Source organism: Anolis sagrei, chromosome Y (assembly GCF_037176765.1).
Source record: "Anolis sagrei isolate rAnoSag1 chromosome Y, rAnoSag1.mat, whole genome shotgun sequence".
Classification (NCBI taxonomy): Eukaryota; Metazoa; Chordata; class Lepidosauria; order Squamata; family Dactyloidae; genus Anolis; species Anolis sagrei.
In genome coordinates this window covers 16037998-16065621 of record NC_090035.1, presented here as the reverse complement: position 1 = coordinate 16065621, position 27624 = coordinate 16037998, and the positions used below count along the sequence as shown (strand labels likewise).

Sequence of the window (27624 nt, the reverse complement as noted above, 5' to 3'; positions counted from 1 at the left end):
GCTGGGAACGGCGGAGACTTCCGCTTCCTGCGTAGCCATCTTGGCCTTCTTCCTGAGGGAGGGTTCGGAGTTCTGCAGCGATGAGGCCCATCCCGGCGGCGGCGGCGGCGGCCCGGTGCCTCTCGGTGAGCGAGGGAGGCAGCGAGGGGAGCGGGGGAGGAGGAGGAAGGAGAGGCCCGGGCCAGGGGGGAGCGGGACGGAGCTTTGCCAAGGGAAGGGAAGGGAAGGGAAGAGGAGGAACGACCTTGGCGGAGGCCGGCGGGGAGCTGGAGCTGGAGGGCACCCGGGCCTTGCTCCCTCGGTAGTCCTTGGGGCGAGGAAGTAGCACCGCTATTCTGACTGTCATTGTTATTATTGTGTCGCATTATTATTATTATTGGTCCCTGTCTCATTATTGTTATTATTATTATTATTGGTCCTTAACACATTATTATTATTGGTCCCTGACACACTATTAGTATTATTTGTTCCTGTCACATTATTATTATTATTATTATTATTATTATTAGTCTTTGATACATTATTATTATTATCTGGGCCTGTCATATTGTTATTATTATTGTTATTAGTTCCTGACACATTATTGTTATTATTATCATTATTTGTTCCTGACACATTATTATTATTATTATTATTATTATATTGGTCTCAAACACATTATTGGTCTCTGACACCTTATTATTATTAGTCCCTGACACATTATTGATATTATTATCATTATTTGTTCCGGTAACATTATTATTATTATTGGTCTCTGATACATTATTATTGGTCTCTGACACCTTATAATAATTATTATTAGTCACTGACACATTATTGTTATTATTACCTTTATTTGTTCCTGTAATATTATTATTGTTATTATTATTATTAATGGTCTCGGACGTATTATTATTAGTCCCTATCATATTTATTAATATGTAAGCCGCACCAAGATGTTAGCGGGGTATAAATAAAGGTTTATAATTATTGTTATATCAGTATCATTATTTATTCCTGTAACATTACTTACCATCACCATCACCCAAGTCAAAAAAGAAGCACCATTAAAGCCTTGGCAGACCGTGCAAAAAGAATCTGTGAACCCTGCCTCCTCCAAGATGAACTGAACCACCTCAACTGGGCTCTCCAGGCCAATGGATACACCTCAGACATCAGAAGAGCTGCAAGACCAAGAACAAGCCACAAGAGTAAAAACAAAGATCCACCCAGAGGAAAAGTGTTCTTGCCATACATCAAGGGAACTACTGACTGCATAGGGAAGCTGATGAGGAAACACAACATACAAACAATCTACAAACCCACCAAGAAAATCCAACAAATGCTATGTTCAGCAAAGGACAAGAGGGATCCTCTCACCTCTGCAGGAGTCTACCGTATACCATGCAGCTGTGGACAAGTCTACATAGGGACCACCAAATGCAGAAATGCCCAAACACCAATCAAGGAACATGAAAGGCACTGCAGACTACTTCGACCAGAGAAGTCAGCCATAGCAGAGCACCTGATGAACCAGCCTGGACACAGCATATTATTTGAGAACACAGAAATGCTGGACCACACCAACAACCACCATGTCAGACTACACAGAGAAGCCATTGAAATCCACAAGCATGTGGACTATTTCAACAGAAAGGAAGAGACCATACTGGCTACCAGTATTAAAAAAACTCTAAAATTACAACAGCAAAACAGCAGAGAGGAAACAACCAGGCACATCTTAACACCTCTCAACAGGGGATTTTCCCAGGCTCAGCCAGGCCTTCAAATGCTAATGAAGGTGGTCAGTTGAAACATTCACACCTAGCTCCAGCAAAGAAGAGCTCTTTGCCCCACCCCAGCCATTCCACAGATATATAAACCCATTGTCCTAATTCCAACAGACCTCACTACCTCTGAGGATGCTTGCCATAGATGCAGGTGAAACATCAGGAGAAATGCCTCTAGAACATTGCTCTATAGCCCGAAAAAACCCACAAGAACCTATTGTCATTATTATTGGTCTCTGACACATTATTATTACTAATCCCTGTCACATTATTTATGTTATTATCATTAATTGTTCCTGTTACATCATCATCATTATTATTATTTGACTCTGTCATATTGTTATTACTATTGCATTATTTTTATTACCATTATTTTTTTCTATGTAATTTTAATGATGTTGCTTGTTGTTTATGTTCTGGTTTTATTTTGCTGTAACATGTTGTCCGGGCTTGGCCCCATGTAAGCCACTCCGAGTCCCCATTGGGGAGATGGTGGCAGGGTATAAATAAAGATTATTATTATTATTTGTTCTTGTCAAATTATTATTATTATTATTATTATTATTGGGCCCTGAAACATTATTATTATTATTATTATTATTATTCCCTGTCACATTATTACTATTATTATTATTATTGGTCTCTGACACATTATCATTATCATTATTCTTATTCTTATTATTATTAGTCCCTGACACATTATTAGTATTATTAGTCGGAATCACATTATTTATTTGTTTGTTTAGGAAATTTCTATCGCTCCTTTCTCTGCTTGCTGACTGAAGGCAGCTTACAGCATAGAAACATACAAATTCTAACACTTAAATATATGTATTATTATTGGTGCCTGTCACATTATTATCATCATCACCATCATCATTTGTCCCTGTCGTCGTCTTCTTCTTATTATTATTATTATTGGTCCCTGCCACATTATTAGTATTATTGATCCCTGAAATTATTATTATTGGTTTCTGTATTATTATTATTATTATTATTATTATTATTATTCCATGACACATTATTAGTATTATTAGATATTATTAGATAAAAGATATTCTGCCTAAATGTTAGGCAATCCTTCCTGACAGTAAGAGCTGTTCAGTGGTGGAAGTTACTGCCTTGGAGTGTGGTGGGTCCCCCCCCCCCCCGGGAGGTTTTTAATTAGTGGCTGGATAGCCATCTGTCAGGACTGTTTAAATGTTGTTCCTTGCATGGCAGAATGATGCTGAATTGGACAGACCTTGCATTCTCTTCCAACTATTATGATTCTGTGGCATTCTGAGGTTTGTAATTTGGTGGGACTCTGGAGCTCTTACCTGAGAATTCTGAATGCCTCTCCCTAAAAACCATTACATTTTTTTACAAGAAATGAAACAGAAGTGATCTCGAGGCATAAATTGTTCAAACAGAAGTTAATATTTTATTAAATGTAATTGTCAATTACTGTCAAGTCACCTTTGACTTACAGTGTCCCCATGAGTGAAGACATCCAAGATCACCCTGTCTTCAACAACCCTGCCCCAGTCTTGCAACTCAGGGCTGTGACTTTATTGAGTCCATCCATCTTTAATGCTGCATTTCCCCTTTCCTACTACTTTCCATACTTATCAATATTGTATTTTCTAATTAGTCTTGATTTTACTAATGAAAATGAAATGTATTTGGTCAAGCTCTAACTTTTGATTCTTCATGCGCTCTTGTTTAGAGGAGATGGTATTCTCTCAAAGTTGCACCAAAAGCACAAGCTTCTGCGACAGCAGAACGAGCGAAAATACAGCTGCACCCTCAAGAGCTTGAGGTTAGTCTAAAAGTTGAAATTGCTTTATGATTTACTGTTTTTTACAATTAGAAGCTATCAGAGAAGAACAGTGTGACTTTAACTGATGTCTCTTCACCTAAATGCAGATCACAAAACTGCCAAATGGTTTGGTGATTGCTTCTTTGGAAAATCATTCTCCAAATTCAAGAATTGGTGTCTTCATTAAAGCAGGCAGCAGATATGAGTCTAGCACCAATTTGGGTACCGCTCATCTGCTCCGTCTTGCATCAAACCTGGTGAGTTTTTCTCTTTTGATTAGGTTAGATTTGGGTTCCTGTTTAGAACTATGACCCTAAAATGGAGAGAGTGTGTAACCCATGCACCACATGCATCATACAAGTCATCTGATATGACCTCCGAGAAAGAAGTGTTCCCCCAAAGTATGTTTGTGCCTCCCCCCCCCCCCCCCAAAAAAAAAGCCTTTCCATTGTAAGCCTATCCCACCAGACCTTTTTGTTCCATAATTGTAATTTTTGGTAGCCTCAGCTGTAAAAAAAATTCACCTCCAGTCTGAAACAGCAAAAAGAGTATGACTGTTAGGATTGAAAATTGGCAGCCCCATTGCGAAAGTCTTTGCCATAGGTCATTGGGCACTGTTTTAAGTTTAAATAATTGTTTTATATTCCGTGGTTTTATCTCGTATTGTGTTTTTTTCTTGCATTGTTCCATGCACATTGTGCCATATGTAAGCCCCAAGTCCCTAAAGTTGTTGTTCATGTTATTATTTTTTCACAGTGGTGGTAAATGTTCAGTAGGAGTGCTATAAACAAAATATTCCTGCTACTATGTTAAGCAGAAACTAGTATATTTCTGGATTCCATTTTTGGGGAGAAGCAGTTTCCAATCAAGGTTAAGTCAAAATTGTGCCAACCTATGATTACAGACACACTGCCTATAGCTTGTTTTGATGTTGGAATTGAATAAATATGGTCTGTAATAGATTGATAAGCTCAATGTTTTGCCACTTGAGCGCCCCCCCCTCCCCCCAACCCCTTCTCTAGTAAGAACTCTCCCACTTCTGAAGTAAATAAACCAATCCCACTTCTGAAGTAAATAAGCCAATGATTTCCAACTTGGCTGATCTTCTTTACCGATTCATAGTCACATTAAAATTATTTTTGAAGAACTTCGACATGATATTAGCAGTTGATGCTTAAAATGTTGTTTTTTCCTGCAGACTACAAAAGGAGCCTCTTCCTTCAGGATAACCCGTGGCATTGAAGCTGTTGGAGGTAGCCTAAGGTTTGTAATTCCCTGAGGCTCACCTGTCTTTTGAAGAAATATATGGCAATGGGATTTCATGTTAAGGGTGATAAAGAAACCATACCTAAAGAGGAACCTTAACTGCAAGTCCATGCAGTAGACTTGGTATTACCACATTCAAATCCTGAAAATATCTTTCTCAAATTCTCCTTTAGTGTGACTTCTACCAGAGAGAACATGGTTTATTCGGTTGAATGTTTGCGTGACTATATGTAAGTATCCTCATGTATAGCAAATTGCTTTCAAGGCATTTAGCAAGCTTTCTGATCCTTGGAGCTACAAAAAGTCATTGCACAATAATATTTTTTCTTCATCTCTTGAATTATGCAGTCCCGTTTTATTCTCAGAATTTTGACACATACTTGTTTGTTAACAGGAAATAAGAAGTGCTTTCTTGCTTTATATTTCCTTTTTCTTTTTCCTGAGTACATTGTCTTTTTCAGATTTCCCTGATCATGGGACTATTGTATGTTTCTGCCTTCAAGAGGTTCACACTAAATTGTCTCCACACATTTGAGTGCTCTCTAACTACTTTTTGTACATACATTTGGAAGGAAGATTTTACATTGCTTTTTCTCCTGCCTTCCTCAAATATGTGTCTTCCATATTTTTATACTAGGACTCCCATTGGCCCAAGCCAGCATGCTAACTGTTAATACACATGTCTCTTAAAAGGTTTTATATTATATGTCTTATCCTTGACATATTTTGCAATTTAAGGAACACTGGTTGTTTTGAGTCTTCTTAAATATATATATAACTTTGCTTAATTTATTCAGAGATACTGTCCTGGAATATCTAATAAATGTTACTACGGCTCCAGAATTCAGGCGCTGGGAAGTAGCTGGTGTGAATCCCCGCTTAAGAATTGACAAGGCAATTGCCTTTCAAAACCCGCAAGTTGGTAAGTGTTCCTAAAATGCTAGACTCCCAACAATAATTTTTCAAAAGATAAAGAAGCTTTTTTTGGTTGCAGTGATTCTCAGCCTGTGGGCCCCCAAGTGTTTTGGCCTACAACTCCCAGAAATCCCACCCAGTTTACCAGCTGTTAGGATTTCTGGGAGTTGAAGACCAAAACATCTAGGGACCTACAGGTTGAGAACCACTGTGTTAGAGGTTATATTAGGCAGAGGCCAAATGTGTGACATCACCTTTCTCTTTGTCCAGCCTTCTTTTTTCTCTCTCCCCTTCCTTCCTGGTGGAAGAAGGGGCAGATTGCCCTTGCCAGAACTGGTTGCTTCCAGGGAGTTTTTAAAAATGGCCTTCATATCTGCTTTTTTGTTGAATCGAAACTAGTTTTGTGTGAGTATCATCACACTCTTTCTCTGATAGTACTTGGGAGAAACTAACACAATAAACCCCATGAACCACCTCTAGTACTAAATTTTTGTCTTTGGAAATTGAAGATGCATTCTGTTAAGGATGTTTAATGTGGTATTTCATAAGAAAGTGGAGATATGGAATTGGACAGCATGCTTATGTGCCAATTTGAGTTTCAGTGGCAGCTTTTGAAATGAAACCTGTTTTTCAAAGAAAATACTTTTGTGGACTATGAGATTTCCTTAGCCCTTTGATTGCTAGACAGTTTCAATGGGATGAAGGACAATTCTAGATATTTCTTACACAAGCATTCAGTAATTCCAGATATTGCTGGAATTCAGTTCCCACAATCTCTTGACATTATAGGAACTGAGAATTTTAGTCCAACAATATTTTGTGGGCCATTGCACACCCTGCTTTAGAATAAACTGGACAGCAAACATTGGTGCTCTTTTTCCAGTAGATAATAAATAAATAATACTTTCTTTATGCCCCATAACCATCTCCCATAGGGATTCGGGGCGGCTTACAAAATAGCACTCAATGGTGCCATACAGCACATAAAGTGCAATATATCAACATATAAAATCAATAACGCATTTACATAAAAGCAGACATACAAAATTAACAAAAGTAATCTCTGTTAAACAGAGTCAGTTAATATGGCTATAGCCATTGTTTAAAAGATCCATATAATCAATTTAGTATCCTAGCTGTATACCCATCAGAGAATAGATGTAAGGTGCTAAAGTAATAGGCAATCAGTCTGGCTACTATCTTAAACATTGTCAAAAGTCTGCTGAAAAATCATGTTTTTAGCTCTCCAAATATGCTGTAGTGTGGGGGCTAAGTTCCCGGGGGGGGGGGGGGCGTTCCAGAGCCACGTGGTCCATTTGTGCAAGGATATTACTTTATTGTTTAAGGCAAGCTCTGTATAGACAGCTTAAGCATGAGTATCTTTGGGTCATTTCCGTGATATAGTAAAACCCTTTCTTTTATGTGCAGGTGTCCTTGAAAATTTGCATGCAGCAGCTTATCGAAACGCCCTTTCCAATTCCTTATACTGTCCAGACTATATGGTTGGGAAGATTACATCAGAACAGGTACGTCTGAATATTGGCCTTGTCCTAAGATGTTATAGTGAAGCATGTGGTTTGACCTCAGGCTTATATGCTCATATTTCACTTTCAATTCTCTGCTTCCTGGTTTGCAGTAATCATAATTGGAACGTGATTAAAAGCCTCCTGGGGCAGTGGCAAAATTGTAATTCAATTATGATGTAGAGTATCTTGCAATTTAGATACTGCATCTCCAGTTGGATCTCAGGTAGCAAATTGTGGGAAATGCCTGTTTCTTGAGGCCAGAGAGATCCACTGCCAGTAGCAGTTCATGGAACTTGGGTAGTACTGGCAGACATTTGCCGCTGATGAGGTTTGATGGGAGCGGAAGAGTCCAAGAAACATCCCTGGTCTTCACACATGCCATTACCATTCTTTTAATGAGGGTTCTGTTCATTCAGTGGAATCGCCACCACTCTGGTATTTATTTATTTATCGTGTCAGGGGCAGACCAAACAGTTGCATTGCATTTTTTAACAAACAAACAAATAAAACAAAGTTTGCAAGCTTGGTAGTTGATTAAATGTCCTTTGACCAGTATCTGGTCACTTGGAGTGCCTCTGGTGTTGCTGCAAGAAGGTCCTCCATTGTGCATGTGGCAGGGCTCAGGTTGCATTGCAGCAGGTGGTTTGTAGTTTGCTCTTCTCCACACTCGCATGTCGTGGATTCCACTTTGTAGCCCCATTTCTTAAGGTTGGCTCTGCATCTCATGGTGCCAGAGCGCAGCCTGTTTAGCGTGTTCCAAGTCACCCAGTTTTCTGTGTGCCCAGGAGGGAGTATCTCATTTGGTATCAGCCATTGGTTGAGGTTCTGGGTTTTAGCCTGCCACTTTTGGACTCTCGCTTGCTGAGGTGTTCCAGCGAGTGTCTCTGTAGATCTTAGAAAACTATTTCTTGATTTAAGTCGTTGACGTGCTGGCTGATACCCAAACAGGGAATGAGCTGGAGATGTCACTGCTTTGGTCCTTTCACTATTGGTTGCTACTTCCCGACGGATGTCAGGTGGTGCAATACCAGCTAAACAGTGTAATTTCTTCAGTGGTGTAGGGCGCAGATACCCTGTGATAATGCGGCATGTCTCATTAAGAGCCATATCCACTGTTTTAGCGTGGTGAGATGTGTTCCACACTGGGCATGCATACTCAGCAGCAGAGTAGCATAGCGCTATGCTACCACTCTGGTAATCTACAAGTATTAGAAGGACTTCATATTGTTTGTGTTTAACGTGTAGAATTCATGTTGATGGAGCAATGGCTAACTAGCTTATATCGCTTTAAAACAGAGATCAGACAAAGCCATTGAATGAATGCCAAGTTATGAATGAACAATTAAGTTATATAGACGTAACCTTTAAGTTTAGATGCAGCATATTATACAACTGGGGAAGCATCTGGTAAAAATAGAGATGTATATTTGATGTGAGCCTGCAGGACTCTGCTTACATTTCTACTCTGGATAAAATATTAAAATGTGTATCCCTGTCTTCATCACAGCTGCACCAGTTTGTACAGAACAACTTTACAAGTGCCCGAATGGCTCTGGTGGGACTAGGTATGTCAGCCGACCTCTGCATCTTAAAGCTGTGCTATATTCTTTTAAATAGAGATAAGCCCTGCATTGTTCTGTCTGACTCAGGTGTTTCTTGCAGGTGTCAGCCACTCTGACCTGAAACAAGTGGGAGAACAGTTTTTAAATATTCGCAGTGGTGCTGGCTTAGCTGGTGAGAAGGCCCAGTATCGTGGAGGTAAATGCATTGCGCTGAGTTCTTCCATGCTAATAGAGATGTGGTTAATAAATCACACTGATGACTAAGCTTGTCTTACAAACCAATCTCTTGCTGTGAAACCATCTGTTGGCTTGCAACCTTGCACAACTCTCCTGCAGTTATTGTATTTTGTTTAACTCTGTATGAACAGACAGCCTTTTCAGGCCCCTTAATGTATACTAGGATAATTTATAAAATATTACAGCTCCATCTTTTCCCAATATATTTGTCTTAACCCACATTCTCTGGAAAGGAATTAGTAATGATGTCTAGTCTTCACAGAACATGCGAAAAAGATCTTGGAGTCCTCACGGACAACAAGTTAAACATGAGCCAACAATGTCATGCGGAGGCTAAAAAAGCCAATGGGATTTTGGCCTGCATAAATAGGAGTCTAGTGTCTAGAGCCAGAGAAGTCATGCTACCCCTCTATTCTGCCTTGGTCAGACCCCACCTGGAATAACACTGTGTCCAATTCTGAGCGCCACAATTGAAGGGAGATGTTGACACGCTGGAAGTGTCCAGAGGAGGGTGACTAAAATGATCAAGGGTCTGGAGAACAAGCCCTATGAGGAGTGACTTAAAGAGCTGGGCATGTTTAGCCTGCAGAAGAGAAGGCTGAGAGAAGACATGATGGGGGGCATGTATAATTATGTGAGGGGAAGTCAGAGGGAGAAGTGAGGGAGGAGCAGGTTTGTTTTCTGCTTCCCTGGAGACTAGGATGCTAAACAATGGTTTCAGAGCACAGGAAAGAAGATTCCACCTGAACATGAGGAAGAACTTCCTAACTGTGAGAGCTGTTCAGCAGTCGAACACTCTGCCCCAGAGTGTGGTGGAGGCTCCTTATTTGGGGGCTTTTAAATGATGGTTGGAGGGGCATCTGTTGGGGGTGCTTTGAATGTGATTTTCCTGCTTCTTTGCAGAGGATTGGACTGGTTGGCCTATGAGGTCTCTTCTAACTTTATGATTCTATGAAATATGATAAGATGCCGTATCTCAAAAAAGTAATCCTTTGGATTAGTAATAGGCAGTGTGGCCAACCAAATGATGATGAACTGCAAGTTCGATCTGTCCTAGCCAAGATATTCAGTAATAAGTGGCAATAGGAGTTGGAGTTAAACACCATTTGGAAGGACATATGGTCGTCTCCCCCTAATCTAGATAATCCGGTCTATTTTAATTGACAGCTGTACCCCAGAGTCTTAGTTGGGGAGAGACCCTTGACATCATTGGCTTGATCTTTTTAACTGAAGCTACCAGGATAGAAGGAGGTTGAACTCAGTGTCCCTTGTAGTCCATTCCAACCCTATGATTCTGTGAACCTTTTTCAATGACAGTACATTCTCTGCTATTGAACTAAGAATCCTCCGTGTATCCCCACCCCCCACCATCAGAACAATCCTTTGGTGAATTAAGCAATGGGACTTGAGCCTCAATAAATTTTATGGCTGTTCAAAGTTTTGAATTCAAGATGGTATAGGTTTTAAGTCCCAGGGCCCCTGTTGCTACCTCATGCGGGTCTGTAAGCCCTGATTTGCTGCCCTAAACAAGTGCCAAATTCCAGTTCTTGGCCACTTTGAAAATCTTGCACAATATGTTTTGTCAGTGTCTTGGGTCTCAAGATCCTGTTGGGCTCTAAACTCTGTGCTCACTATAATTCATGGCAAAGGAATTCACTACGGGCTGAAAATGTAATTGGATCATTCCAAGAAACGGCATTATAGCATAAATGGAGATTTTTCCAACTGTGTCCAGAGAACTCTGCTGTTTTTGAAAGCAAGGTGAGGGATATTGGGTTACTAAATTGGTAACTTTAGGCAGATTTCCCTGAAAGTGAATATCTCTACCACCATTGAGCCCTACAGCTTGATGGGAGTTGTTTTTTTGTTTTTTTTAAGGAAACACTTACTTGTTGACAGGCAAATATGCACAATGTCTGCCATAGTCCTTTCCAACACATATAGTTTCCCAGGCAGATTCATAGTGGATTCTCAGTTCACCAATTTTAGTAGTAATGTTGATGCTAGTACTTTAACTAGCCGGTAAAACATCTTATCTTTTGTGAAGGTGAAATCCGAGAGCAGAATGGCGAGAGTCTTGTTCACGCTGCTGTTGTAGCAGAAGGAGCTGCTACAGGAAGTGCCGAGGCAAACGCATTCAGTGTCCTTCAACATATTCTTGGGGCAGGGCCTCTTGTTAAGAGAGGAAGCAGAGTTACCAGTAAGCTTACCCAGGCCATTGCAAAGGCATCTTCCTCACCGTTTGATGTAAGTACTTGGGCTTGTTTTTATTATTTTACCAAGGCAAAGAGAGAGCAGAGAGAAATAATACGCCATGAATATTTTTGGAAGGATTATGTGTATGGTTTTTGTACAAAACACACACCGAAAATAGCATTTCTTGCACAGATCCCTTTCTAATGAATGGGAATTGCATCTGCTATAGGTTCTCAGTGGATTGTGACATTGGGTTCTGTCCATGTTGTCACATTTAAATATTTGATCCTTATACAAAGATCAGTTAGTAGACATTCTAAAAATATATACATGTATCTTGACAAAATGGCTTATATGTATTTTATTCTATATGTATTTTAATTCTATTGTTGATGTATGATGTTTTAGATTGTCCTCTTAGCATTGAATCCTTGCTGTCTGAGTCCCTCTACGGAGGTAGAGAAGATCGGGATATAAACGTTTTAAATAAATAAATAAATGTAATAAAAGTGAAAATATGTATATGTGTATGTAGCTGGGGTGTCCACTTACACAGAAAAGCTCCTGCCTCCACAAACAGCTATATCTGCCCTACTCAAAAGACACCAACAGCCCTTCCTGTAATGACATTGCAACCCCACCCACTGCCTCTCCCTTAACCCTTTCCTATTCCTTTCTATGGCACACAGCAGACAGAAGAATTAATCAGTAACTGAACATACTAGAGAGAGAGGTTTAGGGAGAATTCACCATGATTTATAGAAGTTGTTGGTATTATGAACACATGCACTGATGAATCTGGACCAAACTTGGCACACAGATCTGATATGCTAAAATTTTATTACAGGAGTTTGGGGGGAACTTCATTTCACCCACAACCAGGGAAACTGACCTCCACTGATGATGGACCTGGGCCAAACTTGGCACACAGGACCTCCATGACTAACTCAACCTACTGGAGGTGTTTGAGAGGACTGACTCACCTTAGTGGGAGTTGTAGTTTACCCTACAGCCAGAGAGCACACTGAACCCCACCGATGATGCATCTGGAGCAAACTTGCCCAATGTAACAAACTTTAAGTACTGATGGAGTTTCAATTTAAAATTGACTTTTTCAAATAACCCAGGCAACTCCAAGTAACCGAGCTAGTATTTTAATAATAACCAGTTACTGTAAATGCAGGAAGCACATGCAGTCTCGAAAGAGGTGTTTCCCTTTCCTTCATTCAGGTAGGAATGCCGCTTCTCTGCTGAACTCAGTCATAAGTCCAAAACTATTATTTAGTTCAGATGTATTTCTAGAGTAATGCAAATAAATTATTATACAGTTAGAAATGTAGTTATTGGCTATAGGTCCTTAACCAAAGAAAGGGAAAGGGAAAAAATCTGGTCTGTATCAATTCCAGCAGCTTTAAGTGCCAAAATTACTTATTTTGCAGGCAGCAGCATTTAATGTGAATTATGCCGATTCTGGACTCTTTGGGATTTATACCATTTCTCAGGCTTCTGCTGCTGGAGAGGTATGTCATTGTTTGGTCAAGTTACCTAGAAATATTTTCAACCTGCAAGTTTTGATAAGAATAAATTTCCTCTACTTTATAGAGTTTAATAAATAAATGATGTGTTTCTGGCACTACAGTGTTCTGCTTCCAGGAAGGATATCCTAAAAATAACAGTGATGAACTTTTACTTAGCATAGAGAGAGAGAGATGCACTTCTGTCGGAAATCTCATAGGAAACTTGGGTGATTTTAGCTGTAGGAACAAGTAGATCTCATTGGGAGGGAATTATATATTGTTAATTGAGTGCATGTTTGGCATACTGAAGCTTTCACGTTAAGTCCCTAGTATCTCCTTCCAATCTACAAAATTCACACAAGAAGCATTTTAATACATTATAGTATCTTTTGTATATAGCAAAATGTGTGTTTGGCACCTGGGAGTGGACAGGACAATTTGAACTGCTGCAGACAGACGTAATTTTTATTTATTTGTATTTTGGAACCAAGGTAATCAAAGCTGCAGTAGGCCAGGCGAAGGCTATTTCCCAGGGTGGACTGACTGATGCAGAAGTCACAAGAGCCAAGTAAGTTGTCTTCCCAAAGCTATTCTTGTGGTGGAAATGTGCTCAAAAATCCAGACATGTTGAATGAATTATAATTGTCCCATTTCTGGCAAACCTTTTAATTTTTCATAAAATCAGGCTACATTTCCTGATGCATGAAAGAAAAAGGATATAATTTCTTATCTTGCAATTTGTGGCCATCTGTTGAATAGAAACAAAATTAGTTTGGTGATTAGGAACACCTCCCTTCTCACTATGTTCTGAGAGATGTGGGGAAACCACCAAAGCCAAAAGGCATCCTCCTTTCTGCTTTGCTTGCCATGAAAATTCTGACTGAGTGGCTCAAAACCATAATAGCCTCTTACTATATTCCTATCAGGAGTAGTTGTTTGCATACAGAGATGATTTTTCATTATATGTAGTTAGCCTTGGATTGGCTGCTTCTTCCAATCTGCAATTCTGATTTTTTTTAAAATCAGTGGTATTCCCTATTAATCACCAGCTGCAGTAAGTCTTGCCAACCAAAAGGTTGACTTTCGAAGGCCAGGTCAGGATGAACTCCTGACCTTCAGCCCAGCTCCATTTTAGCGGGAAGCATTAGCATTGAACGGTTGTGTTGTTAAAGTGTGAAGTTTGGAAGCCTGCACAAACGGTCGGTCAATGCGACTTAAGCAATGCGCAGTCATTGAATTCTTGACAGCAGAAGGTGTCACCCCAAAGGAGATTCATCAGAGAATGCAAGCTGTTTATGGTGATTTTGTTGATGTGAGTACTGTGCGTCATTGGGCGAGTAAGTTTAAAGATGTTGAGGTGGGAACATACGACTTGCGTGACTTGTGTGACAAACAACCACCAAGTTTCACAAGCAAAAGGTTGACAGATTGATTCAGGATGATCGTCGTATCAGATTTAGCACCATCTAACTTCCATCTGTTCCCAATAATGAAAGAAGATCTGCGGGGACATCATTATGCTTCTGATGAAGACGTTGAGAGAACTGTGAGGCACTGGTTGTGTCGACTTCTTCTGTGACAGTTTCAAAAAACTTGTTCATTGTTGGCAGAAATGTATCCAATTGTCTGGTGATTATGTGGAAAAGTGAATAGTGGTAGTTAAAGAGCACATTCTAAAGATTATTTCTGCATTTGATTTATTAAAATATTCCCATCCAAACCCAAGTAACGAAGGTGGAGGCATTACTTTTCATTCAACCCTCGTATGTTGTCTGTCTTGTCATTGTATAATTGTCATTTAATGTTTGCTGTATATGTGTTCTGTGATCCGCCTTGAGTCCCCTTCGGGGTGAGAAGGGTGGAATATAAATACTGCAAAAAAAAAGGTAAATATTTCTGCAGAAAATGCTAGATATGTTAGATACAGCATATTATATCCTTTCAGAAAGAGCTTAGAAATGTCCATGATACTTATAAAGGAGGAGATATTGCTGAACTCACCTTTGTTTTTCAAAAATCTTTGACAGAAACCAGCTGAAGGCCGCTTTCTTGATGTCTGTTGAGTCTTCAGAAGGTTTGCTTGATGAAATTGGCTCCCAGGCCCTCGCCTCTGGGACGTATGCCTCGCCAGCCTCTGTCGTTGAGAAGATAGACTCTGTGACCACCGCCGACATTGTGAATGTAAGCCACGCGCCAGTAACTAATGTTATAACATTATCAGCGACTGTACTGAATAGAATTCCATCTATGAATTTAAAAAATGGAGAAGTGGGAGTCGTTCAATGCTATTAAAAAAATAAGTGATCGACTACTTTGTGTCATCAAAGTGTTGGAGCTTTGCTTCTCAGGCTTCTAATTTCAGAAGCAATACTTGTTGTGCCCAGAGTTTTCTGTGTAGTGGCTCCTAGACTGTGAAGTCCTCTACTCAAATTTATTTGACAAGTGCATATGCTGTTAATTTGGGGGCATTAAGTGAAAGTATTTGCCCACGTTTTGGGTGCTCACTGTCTTCGAACAGTGGGTTTGCTTCTCATTTTTATAATTGTTCCCTTGGAGGCCGAGATCTAGTAGAATGATGAGAAGATGAATTGATTTTATGCCCCAAAATCATCCTGTCTAGAAACAACACAATTCATTGAATGTTTAGGAACAGAGATATTTTTGAAATGCATTTCTTGCACTTCCTTGAATGTTAACATTTCCTCATGTGCAATTTTTCTGCTTAATTTTCAGGCTGCAAAGAAATTTGCTAGTGGAAAGAAGTCAATGGCAGTCAGCGGGGACTTGGCACATACTCCTTTTGTTGATGAGTTGTAAGAATTAAATCAGGGGAACAACTTCAAAACAAACTCGGTTCTAAGGCAGTGGCATTGACACCTAGGATCATCTTGCATTATTATTATTTATAAGTTCCTAGTGCTTTGGGTCTATCAGTGTGCACAGATGGAATAAAGTTCAGAACTCATGATCTTACAGGATTCTTAGCAGCTCTGTGTCTTCTGTACTCATTGTGGTCTGTTGTAATTATGTAGCCCTCAGGTCGATTCCAGCTTAAGGCAAACCTTACTCGGAGATCTGCCATTGCTTTTCTCTGAGGCTCAGAGAATGTGACTTGTCCAGGGCCTCCCATTGGATTTCTATGCCTTAGAGCAGGGATTGAAACCCTGCTCTCTCATTGTACTTGTTCAGTACTGAGACCACGATATCATAGTGGCTCTCTTTCCTTCCTTTATAGCGGTGGTTCTCAACCTGTGTGTCCCCATATGTTTTGGCCTTCAAGTCCCAGAAATCCTAACAGCTGGTCAACTGGCTGGGATTGCTGAGAGTTGTAGGCCAAAACACCTGGGGACCCACAGGTTGAGAACCACTGCTTTATAGCATATCTCAAAACTACAATATTTCTTCAATTCTAAGACACTTTATAAACATCTCTAAAAACGGGGTGTGTCTTTAAATCAAAGGTGTATCTCATATATTTTTATTGGTGGTGGTGGGACTGAAATTAGGGTGCGTCTTACAATCAGTGGTGTCTTACAATTGAAAAAATACAGTATTATTAATATTTACAAGCAATCTGTGCACATAGTGGAAAAATAGGATTCAGATTAATAATAATAATAATAATAATAATGCACTTTATTTATATTACGTTTTATCTCCCTGGAGATACTCAGAGTGGATTACAGTTTTATACATAGAAGGCGAACACTCAATGCCTTTTACACAGTAAACAACGGCATACAATACACAGACAGAGGAAAAGGCCTTCCATTTTACCATGTCAAGGAGCCTGTTATCCATAGACTTCTCCAATTGTGTTGGTGGCATGTCTGCATGGGGCGCCCTTTTCCTTCCCCACCAAGGTGGTACCTATTGATCTACTCATATTACATGATTTTGAACTGTTAGGTTGGCAGAAGCTAGGGCTGATAGCCGGGAGCTCACCCCGATTCGCAGTCAAATGGATGGTTGCATTTTCCTGTATTGTATATCTGTTTAAGATCATTTTGGTGGCCTTTTTGCAAATTCTTGCAGCATCTTCTGTAAGTCAGCTGGGTGGCACTGTGTGGACAGGACCAGGGATGGGCCTCTAATCTGTGAATCACATAGATCCTTATTTGGATTATCTCTCCTGGTTTTTAGATTACCACTTTACAGTTTCTTGGGGGTGGTGTGCATGTGTGTGTCTCTTTTCTTAATGGCATTGTTTTCCTATGAATTGATTTGAATTCAGTTGTGATTAATTTGCACTATATTGTAGAATCTGTTAGGATGGAAATGTGAAAGATATACATGTTTCAGAATTCTCATTAATTCTATCCATGTATCTCCTTAAACGTAAATGAGGGATTTTCCCTCATCCCAGGTAAAGTTTGGAATCATGAATGGTCTTCAACCCCAAACTTGTGGAGCTTCGTAAAATGTTTAAAAGTGTTAGGCTTTTTTAGGGATTTTTTAAGGGTGTGTTTTGAAAGATGAGATAAAGATAATTTAAAAATATAGAAGACAAGGAGCAGCTTTGTCTAACTGGGGAAACTCCAGCCATCAGGATTTTCAGGTGCAGTTTGACAACCATATGCTAAACAAAAGAGGCCAAGCAGTCTAGCATACACATACATTTTAGAGAAAATAAGGGGTTGTGGTTAGAAGTTTAGAACAACTCCCTTATCTTTCCTCATGGATAACCTCAACATATGTGTGCTTGCAAGTAATATTGGGTTTTTTTTTTAAAAAAAAGTGTATTCATTTTAGTACATTAGAATTATCTTGAGGTTCATGCTATTACTTCTAAAAGTGGAAAACAACGGCATGCTAGTCTTGCAGATCTAGTTTGAAGTTTGTCTAATAGACATTTAAAAACACGATGTCTGCAAGAGTGTTGTTAAGATTATCTATATTAAAAAGATGCCCCTTGTTTCAAAAACCAGGTTTTCAGATCATCAACTGGATGAATCTTATTATTAGTTGCAGGATGGCAAGTGTGAGAAAGAATCCTGCTAGAGAGACCCAGTTCCTGGAAGTGTGAAACTATTGCCTGTTTATTTATATTCATAAGCAAACTTATCAAGCCAAAATGCATCAGAAACAGAAGATGAAGACATTGATGACGCATCAGTGGGATGTTGTTTCATAATCCAGTATGGTGAGGAAGAGATTAAATATGAACTTGAAGTCTCCATATCACTTTCCTCTTTAGAATCTGAATGGATCATGATGTCACAACCAATGTCTGAACCCACAGTAAATGTATAGGTTTTCCTCTCAACGATGTGCCAGTCTTTAGAGATCCATTTTGGTTGGTTAGATGGCTCAAAAGAAACGGACTGTACAGCCCTCACGTTAGGAAAAGTCTCTGAGAGCACACTTCTGCTGCTGACAGGAGCCCCTGTGACTCCAGTTCGAGTGCAGATGCCGTCCTCGTCGAAGCAAACTGTTTGGGTCCCGCCAGCCACTTTGTCCTCTTTGTTGCCACCACTGCAAGGAAGGTGGTCAGTAACAATCTCATCAGAGCCTTCACTGCTTGTCCACGCTTCTTCGCTGGCACAGCTTGAGGTCCTAAAATTTACAATGCAATTAGTTTTACGAAGTATTTGTTTCCCAAAAGACAAGTACAGGCAGTCCACGAGTTACAAACATCCAACTTACATACAACTCATTGTTTAGAATGGGGGTGAGGCAACTGAATTACTGTGTTGCAAAATGATGCATGCCTAAAAGGTGTGTCACCAACATAAAGCTCTGTTGTAGTATGTTGCAAAACTAGTGTTGCCTTCTTTTAGCTATTAATTTTGGACCAATGTTTTATGTATTTGGTTGATATAAAAGAAAACAGCAATGTGGAATCCCAACTTTTTTTTTCAGTTCAGCAAAATATCTTAATTCTGAGAGTGCCTTGGACTGCAAGAAGATCCAACCAGTCCATACTTTAGGAAATAAAGCCCAACTGCTCACTGGAGGGAAGGATATTAGAGGCAAAGATGAAGTACTTTGGTCACATCACGAGAAGACAGGAAAGCTTAGAGAAGACAATGATCCTGGGGGAAATGGAAGGAAAAAAGGAAGAGGGGCCGACCAAGGGCAAGATGGATGGATGGCATCCTTGAAGTGACTGGCTTGACTCTGAAGAAGCTGGGTGTGGTGACGGCCGACAGGGAGCTCTGGCGTAGGCTGGTCCATGAAGTCACGAAGAGTCGGAAGCGACTGAACGAATAAACAACAACAATCTTACTTCTCAAGGCTGCCCCATTAGTATGAGTCCATTTATTCTCCATCAGAGTTGTTGCATAGGCAGAACATTATGAAAGCCAAGTGATTGTGTTTTGCCAGGCATGGCAACACCCAATGTGACTGATGTAAAATAAATGGTTGAATTATATTTGCAGATGACTTGGCTTAGGGGTAACAGTTCCATGTCAATGGCGGAGTTTTTGCTCCCAATAATAATAATGATGATGATGTTAATGCGGCTCAAGTCGGGAGACATCATTAAAAAAAATGATAAAACACTATTAATAGACATACAATAAGACATAAGGAGTTAAAATGCAAGTTAAAATCCACTAATGTAATGCAGATTAAAATTCACAAAATTGACCAGGTTATTGATATGATAAGATACAATTCTACTCTGAAACACTAGAGAGCCATAGAACAGACATACAGATACCCATGAGCTGGGGAAATGATCTTCCTGTGTTCCTGTTTGGTGATAATGTCCCGTTTGGTGATTATGTCCTTATTAAAAAAGCTGAGTTCAGTCTAGGTATTTTACTAGGGGTTTTGGCCTGCATAAATAGGAGTATAGCGTCTAGATCCAGGGAAGTCATGCACCCCTCTATTCTGCCTTGGCCAGACCACACCTGGAATCACACTGTGTTGGAATCACACTGTGTCCAATTCTGGGCATCACAATTGAAGGGAGGTGTTGACAAGCTGAAACATGTCCAGAGGAGGGCAACTCAAATGATATAGGGTCTGGAGATCAAGCCCTTGAGGAGCAGCTTAAAGAGCTGGGCATGTTTAGCCTGCAGAAGAGAAGGCTGAGAGGAGACATGATGAGGGCCATGAATCAAGATATGAGGGGAAGTTATAGGAAGGAGGGAATGAAGCTTGTTTCCTACTGCCCTGGAGACTATGATGTGAAAGAATGGCTTCAAACTACAAGAAAGGAGATTCCACCTGAACATAAGGAAGAAATTCCTAATTTGTGAGAACTGTTCAGCAGTGGAACTCTCTGGCCTGGAGTGTGGTGGAAGCTACTTCTTTGAAGCCTTTTAAGCAGAGGCTAGATGGCCATCTGTTGGGGGTGCTTCTTGGCAGGGGGTTGGACTGGATGGCCCACGAGGTCTCTTCCCGCGCTATGATTCTAACTTCTTCCCACTTTTGAAGAATACAGCTGCTGGTTTTGTCCGCCAGCCGAGCTTTCCATTACTTGTTTTCTCCATTCCTTATGTAACTTAACAATACAATTCTTTGGAGATGGAGAAAAGAAAACATCTGTTTTATGTAAGAAATGTCCACATTAATCACTAGGATAGGAAAGCCTGTTAAACACAAATTAATTCCACAGAGTGTTTACAGAAAGCCAGTGCAATGCTACTGCAAGTTTTGGAAACAATGCTGTGTGGATCTTGACACCTCCTTAAAATGTAGTTTAAACCAAGCAGAGGTTGTCATGAAGAGAAGTGCTCCTTGCCAAAACTCACCCAATTATTGATCTTCGCTGGAGGTCCCCAACGTATCTTCCCTCCTACAGTTATCAGGATGATTCTGTAGATTTCATGAAACCTACATAGAGCTGACCACAAAGCAGAGAATATCTAGCCTGGGTTCGTGTGAGTTTTCTGGGCTGTATGGCCATGTTCCAGAAGCATTCTCTCCTGACGTTTTGCCTGCATCTATGGCTCAGAGGTTGTGAGGTCTGTTGGAAACTAGGAAAATGGAGTTTATATATCCATGGAATAATGTCCAGGATGGGAGAAAGAACTCTTGTATGTTTGAAGTAGATGTGAATGTTTCAATTGGCCACCTTCTTACTTCCTTTGTTGGGAGGTGATTAGCTGGCCCTGATTGTTTCTTGTCTCGAATTCCCATGTCAGACTACACAGACAACCCATTGAAATCCACAAGCATGTGGACAATTATAACAAAGAAAGAATCTATGAAATGAATAAAATCTGGCTACCAATATTTTTAAAAAACTCTAAAATTGGACAATAAATAAAGAACAACACTCAAAAAACAGGAATTCCAGACAAGAAACAATCAGAGACAACTAATCAACTCCCAACAAAGGATTCCCCCAAGCAGTAAAGAAGACAGATCTTGAAACTGCAAGGCCATTAAATGCTAATCAAGATTGCCAATTGAAACATTCACACCTACCTTGAACAGACCAGCGTTCTTTCTTCCACCCTGGACATTATTCAGCAGAGATATAATCCCCACTTGCCCAGTTTCCGACAGATCTCACTACCTCTGAGGATGCCTGCCATAGATGCAGATGAAACGTCAGGAGAGAATGCTTCTGGAACATGGCCACACAGCCCTGGAAAAATCACAGCAACTCAGTGATTCTGGCCATGAAAGCCTTTGACAAAACAATATCAAGCCACATTATCTTTAGTATAAAACCATTGCTGAATGGTTTATCTTCTACTTTTCAGTGGGGAAATAGTGCCTTCAATATAGGCGAGATGTCTTACATTGAGTAATGCAGTGATCCATATATGGAACATGCCAGGATGAGAATTACATAAGCTGCATGCAACCCTCATTTCTCCCCAAAATTAGATTGCCAAACAAAGATGGAAGATTAAAGAAGGGATGTAAATTTTCTGCAAAACAAGCACATACCTCCTGACAACTTATTTAAGCCCTTAACCCAATTCTGTTCAAAATCAGCATTGACCTAATGCAAGTAAAGTAGATATTTATTTTATTTATCGTGTCAGGAGCAACCAGTAAAGTAGTGATGAAGAAAGATAACCCTCCCCCTCTAAACCAGGGGTCTCATGGCCCACAGGCCCTAAACTGTAGACTTAGGGTCGCACACAAAAACAACAATCCTAATTAACTTGACTATCTTATCAGCCAAAAGCAGGCCCACACTTCCCATTGAAATACTGATAAGTTTGTGTTGGTTAAAATTGTTCTTCATTTTAAATATTATATTGTTCTTTCATGTTTTCAAACTATCGTCCAATGCTCCAACAGTCTGAGGGACCCTGAACCAGCCCACAGCTTTAAAATTTTGAGGACCCTGCTCTAAAGTTGCTTAGTTGTGATCTTTATTGACCGGTTGTGTCCCTGCAGAGTTTCAGAGGCGGCTTTTCCTAACACTCCCCAAAGGCCTAGAGACTGTCGTACTCCAAAGCAGAACCACTTCTGACTTTAAACACCACACCAGCTGGGTAAAATCAGTAAGCAGTTTATTTAGGAATATATGTAGTCAAAGCAGTAAAAAGTAATCCACAATAAAAAGTAATCCAATTGATACAAAGGAAGACAGGAACAAAGAGTCCAAGGAAACCCATGAAAGTAGGCATTTGAATCCATAAACAATACTGAAGCATATCCCATAGGCAAAACAAGAGCTAGGCAGACCTTGGTGCATGAATCTTGGCATTATTCTGATATTGCCTCAACTGAAGCAATCATCTCTCACAAATCATTTATAAACCCTTTCCTAACTCCAAAACTGATAGGAATTGATTCTTTCTTAGTTTTGGTTTACTATCTATCTTCTGTTGAAGCTGAGCTAAGCGTCTTAATTGATGTACAGACTGCTTCTGTTTACTAAAACTTCATTTCCTGTTCAAGGTCTTACTCCCATCATGAAGTCCTGCAACTGCTACCTCAAAATCAACTTCATTCTCAGATAACTGACCAGAGAACTATGGCAAAAGGCCTTTCTCAAGCTTGGGACCTTGAGAATCCTCTTGCAGCAACTCAAGCCTCTCTGGCCTCTCTTTTAAACTCCATTCATATATATTGTATGGATATATATCTTGTAAGCCGCTCTGAGTCCCCTTTGGGGTGAGAAGGGCGGCATATAAATGCCATAAATAAACAATTTCAGGCCCAAACGACCCCTCACCCCCAAAACCACTAGATCCTGGCCCAGGAACTGGATCAACATCCCTATTCCCTTCATGAACATCAGCATGAACATCATCCCCATCCTCATCATGAATATCAACATGAACATCAGACATTATCACAGGCTGATATACAACAGAGGCAAAGCCTTCTACCACTCAGCTCTGAGTCCTAGTTCAGATCCACCCTTCAAGGAACTATATGACCACGGGATTTTTGGGCTGTTATCTTCAAAGGTGCCCCCATGTGCTGCTCCAAGCCTTCCCCAGAATTCCACTCAGGAATGTGCAAATCCTTACTCTTCTATCGCGGGTCCCCTTCTTTCAGGAATGTTGTCGATAGCAGCTTCCCATCTCTTGGGCAGCTTCATAAAATCTCTGTAAACCTGGATCTGCAGAACGGTCCCAATGGGAGTGGTGTGCAAAAGTTGCCTGAGTTCTCGCAGTGTCCATCCTAAAACATTTGCGTGTCCGATCTTCAGAAGTGTATCCCCTGGTAAGAGCAGCAAAGAAGGTCTAATGACATACCAATCACAACATCAGTTTGGGATTACAAACACTATGCTGAAAACTAAAGACGAATGCTACATTTTTGGATGTGAATGCTGAACAACTATTCCTTTATCAAAAAGATCATTTGTTCATAATTCTAGAGGATCACTTGCGATTTTATCACAGGATTCTACAGTTTGGAGACAGTCTTTGAATAAATGAGAGGCCTCCCATTCAAAGCCATGATGGGAAAGAGTGCTTCCCCAATGTTTGGAAGCATACATTTCCCATCCCATCTCTGAAAATTACAAAGAAGCATTCTTTTCACTCAAATACATGTATGTTCCTAATAATGAAATAGAGCAATTTAAGGCACTGAGGTCTAGGCTGCAGATAGTGAAACTTGAAGCACGGATACCAAGTTCTGATAAGTGGATACCAGCACCGGCAGCAGGGTGCTTATGGAGCTGTGCGCTTGGCGAGATGAAGAAACTATCCTAATGTTCCCAAATTAAGACATTTCTCCAAGTTGAAGAAAAACTCACCGAGGTATTTTATTACAGTCAGCTGAAGTGGATGCCAGTTTGCGGTTATCCGCCAAAGAAAGCTGAGAGGCCATAACATTGAAAAATAGACATTTAAATACAGTGAAACCCTTTGAAATTCCCACTCCTGCCCCAGCTTTGCCATAATTGACTGAGCTTCGTCGACATCATGATCAGCTGGATGGGATTCCCTGATGAGATGGGACTGCAGCGCTCGCCAAACAGAGAGCGTTTACCACTTCCAATGCAGATTCCCGCTCTCCAATGGCTAATGGGGGGCAGGCTGGTCTGGGAGACAAAGGATTGCAAAGTACTGTTGAGTGAATCACCTTTATCCCAACAAGGGACAGAACAAAGAGGGGCTATCAAGTCCCATGCATTTTACTGTAAAAATAATTACAATATGAGTCCCCAGCGAATGGGTTCAGCACCTCTGGCACTGCTGTCCATGGAGTGCAAAAGCATAATATTGTCCATGTTGAAGTCCTATCACCATAAGTAGGAGAAATGTCATTGTGGAACAACAGGACATAACCTCCCAGCAAACAGATAGTCATGCCAAGTGGTGAATGGCGTTGTAATGTCCAGGTGACTGAGACAAAGGACAGGTGGCCCTGCGAATGGATCCTGTTGTCCTCTGCACAGTCATAGTTTATAGGGCCAGTAGAGATGGACTGGCCCCAAGAGTGATGGGTGATTGAGTCCTATATATGTAGATGATGGCCAGGAAGACAACTCCTGAGTCATGAGGTGCTGACGAAAAGTCACCAAAAGGTCTTGACTGGTGGCATACTTCTGCAAAGGGATTTTATATTAAGACATAAAATGTAACATTACATACACACACAAGAGTCTATGGATACCAAAGGGGGACCCAGTGTACAGAGGCCTGGGCATCCATGGAGCAGGGGAACACATATACAAGGAGACCCATGGATACCAAGGGGGACCCAACGAATGGAGGCCAGGGCACCCATGGGGGGTTGGAACTGACACAGGGTTTATTGACGTATATGTGAGATTAATATAGGGGAAAATGGGAAGGAGAGCCTTGCTCTGAGAGCCGTGAGGACCATGTGGCCCATGTGGCCATCGGGGCCGGCTGCGGAAGGCGAAAGAGGGAGGAAAAGACTCAAAAGGCAGAAAGAGATACAATGAAGCAGATACAGCAGATAACACAAGGTGCACATTTATTTAGGGGTTAGGAAACAATATAACTAATCAAATGGGGAAAGATAGTTTCAAAAGGCATCCTCAGCGCTGGTAGCTATTGCTGGGCTGCTCCATGCTTCCGGACGTACACAAAATAGGAGTTTGCCAAATAAAAGGTTCCTCGCTTTCCATGGCCCGTCCCCACCGCAGCTCTTGCAAGATAATTTAATACAATTTGCCCTAAGTGTGGGGTCCACAAGAATAATATACATTTAAAATATGTGTAGTAAAGGTCTGAAGAATAAAATTGAAATGAAGTGAAGAAGAAAAGAGATGGTGATGTGTTGCTATTTCTCTATCAGCTATTTCTAGTATTTCTCCAGTTCATCAACTGATAGAGGCCGCAGGCAATGAACCATTCAGTCAGTTGGAGTGAAATCACATTTTGCTTTCAGTTAAAGTTGCCAGGGATAGGCATAAGGGAAACAGGAAACAAAAGGCAGACAATGGCCTCCCATGATTTATAGTTAATCTGAAAAGAGCCCACAGCATTTCCCTGTGGTTTCCTTCCTTACCTGACTGCAGTTTTCCATCTCTTTCTGCTGTGCTTTTCTCTACTAGACTTGCGATCTGGATGTAGGGTCCATTTTGGATGAGTATTAAGCCTAAGCCATCCTCTTCCATTTGTATATTTGTCTTAACTGTTGTGCTTAAAGTATGTTCAGATTGGTTCATATTTGAATCTTCCTCTGAGTCTAAACAAAACAGAGGCAAAGTCTTTGCAGTCTAAAATAAGTTAAGTTTCTATTCAGACCAGTAACCCACGAAGCCCATCATGCCTCATTCTGCAATATAAAACTTCTCTGGATTAGTTGCAAGGGAAATACAGTAGAGTCTTGCTTATCCAACCTTCACTCATCCAACGTTCTGTATTATCCAACACAGTCTGCCTCCCGGCCGTATCCACAGCTGTTTCAATACATTGCAATGTTTTGGTGCTACATTCGTAAATACAGAAATTACTACATAACATTACTGTGTATTGTACTGCTTTTTCAGTTGATTTGTTATAAAACATGTTTTGGTGTAAAATCATAACGTGATTTGAGGTTTAATAGGCTTATCCTTAATCCCTCCTTATTATCCAATATTTTTGCTTATCCAATGTTCTGCCGGCACGTTTATGTTGGATAAGTGGAACTCTACTGTAATTGCAAGTACATTTTCAAATATATAACATTTATATTTTTCCTTCTCTTAAAAAGTTCTGGCTTCTTTTTCAACTGTTATCAAGCCATGGTAACTCCCCCATCCCCAAATGATTTATAGTTCACTAAGGGTATGTGTGTGTGTGTGTATACACACACATGTATATATATCCTATATATATATGTGTGTATATATATATATATATATATATATATATACACACACACACATATATATAGGACATGGCTAGACTTAATGTCAGGGGAAACCTTTACCTATATATATATATATATATATATACACACACACACACACACACACACACATATATATATATAGGTAAAGGTTTCCCCTAACATTAAGTCTAGCCATGTCCTGTGTCTGACTCTAGAGGGTGGTGCTCATCTCCATTTCTAAGCCAAAGAGCTAGCATTGTCAGTAGACACCTCCAAGGTCATGTAGCCAGCATAACCGCATGGAGCACCAATATCTGGGACTAACAGCAGGAGCTCACCCCACTCCCCAGATGTGAACCGTTGACCTTTATGTCAGCAGGTTCAGTAGCTCAGTGGTTTAACCCGCTGCACCATATATATATATATATATATAAAACCTTTCTTGGAGTTTGGAGTTGCACAAGTTCAAAGCTTTAGATTATTGGGAATTAACCCAACAGCAGCTATACCCCATGAATCATATCATAACTAGCCCTTTAATAAATTGTGTCAATTAAATTATTTTTGTGTAATCAAATGTGTATCAATTTGATTATTTTTGTTACAGTCACCCCTTAGTATCCCCATTCAGGTAATCCCCTGAGAATGGAAAAAAACAGCAAATCCCTCTGGCTATTTCCCAAGACAGGTAATCAGCAGATTCATTGTGTGTGTGCAAAGATACGTGATGTTTTTTGCCAGCCAGACAAGCTTGAGAGATGTATGCAATTCACCTGAAGCTAAGAGTCCACCACTCCTTTGCAGAAATAGGGGCTCGGAGTACGTGCATTTATTAACTTTTTTAATGACAGCCAGGACCTTGATTACCTAAGATCAGAAACTTTGTCCCTCAAGTTCTTAACTATGAATCATTTGTAAGCTGGATGTTTGTAACTCTGGGACTACCTGTATATATTTGGATGGAGTTACACTTTAAAAAATATACCTATTCCAACTTGCAGAGAAATTCAGCTTAAGAATAAACCTATAGAACCCATCTTGTTTGTAACTTGGGGACTACCTGTGCTAAATCTAACACCCATTCCAGGTGTGCTCTCCCCCTTTTCCTTATTTTCTCTTGCTGCCTGGCTTCTCCAAACATGACAGTATGTTAAGAGTGGT

At 40.3% G+C, this 27624-nt stretch overlaps 2 protein-coding genes across 2 annotated transcripts; one reads left to right on the top strand and one right to left on the bottom strand.

The window, feature by feature from the left end:
* The first annotated feature begins 7 nt into the window (after positions 1-7).
* On the top strand, positions 8-15767 carry UQCRC2 (ubiquinol-cytochrome c reductase core protein 2). Its single transcript, XM_067461556.1, has 14 exons — positions 8-125; positions 3478-3570; positions 3678-3827; positions 4769-4833; positions 5010-5066; positions 5634-5758; positions 7180-7277; positions 8785-8842; positions 8940-9035; positions 11124-11323; positions 12712-12792; positions 13281-13357; positions 14817-14970; positions 15523-15767. Exons 1-14 carry the CDS (start codon positions 81-83, stop codon positions 15604-15606), a joined length of 1383 nt encoding a protein of 460 aa, XP_067317657.1. The 5' UTR covers positions 8-80; the 3' UTR covers positions 15607-15767.
* Positions 15768-17762: 1995 nt separating this feature from the next.
* Positions 17763-25833, bottom strand: PDZD9 (PDZ domain containing 9). The gene is made up of 3 exons (XM_067461752.1): positions 25654-25833; positions 23190-23382; positions 17763-18345 (listed from the first exon to the last, which is right to left on the bottom strand). The coding sequence occupies exons 1-3, from the start codon at positions 25811-25813 to the stop codon at positions 17829-17831; spliced, it is 870 nt and encodes a 289-aa protein (XP_067317853.1). The 5' UTR covers positions 25814-25833; the 3' UTR covers positions 17763-17828.
* Positions 25834-27624: the final 1791 nt, after the last annotated feature.

Coding starts and splice junctions, on each gene's coding strand:
- UQCRC2 (XM_067461556.1), top strand. CDS start 81: ATGAGGCCCATCCCGGCGGCGGCGGCGGCGGCCCGGTGCCTCTCG. Junction 5,067..5,633: donor GAATGTTTGCGTGACTATAT/GTAAGTATCCTC, acceptor TAATTTATTCAG/AGATACTGTCCTGGAATATC. Junction 9,036..11,123: donor GAAGGCCCAGTATCGTGGAG/GTAAATGCATTG, acceptor TCTTTTGTGAAG/GTGAAATCCGAGAGCAGAAT.
- PDZD9 (XM_067461752.1), bottom strand. CDS start 25,813: ATGAACCAATCTGAACATACTTTAAGCACAACAGTTAAGACAAATATA. Junction 23,383..25,653: donor AGATGGAAAACTGCAGTCAG/GTAAGGAAGGAA, acceptor TGCTCTTACCAG/GGGATACACTTCTGAAGATC. Junction 18,346..23,189: donor AGGGGACCCGCGATAGAAGA/GTAAGGATTTGC, acceptor TGTAAATTTTAG/GACCTCAAGCTGTGCCAGCG.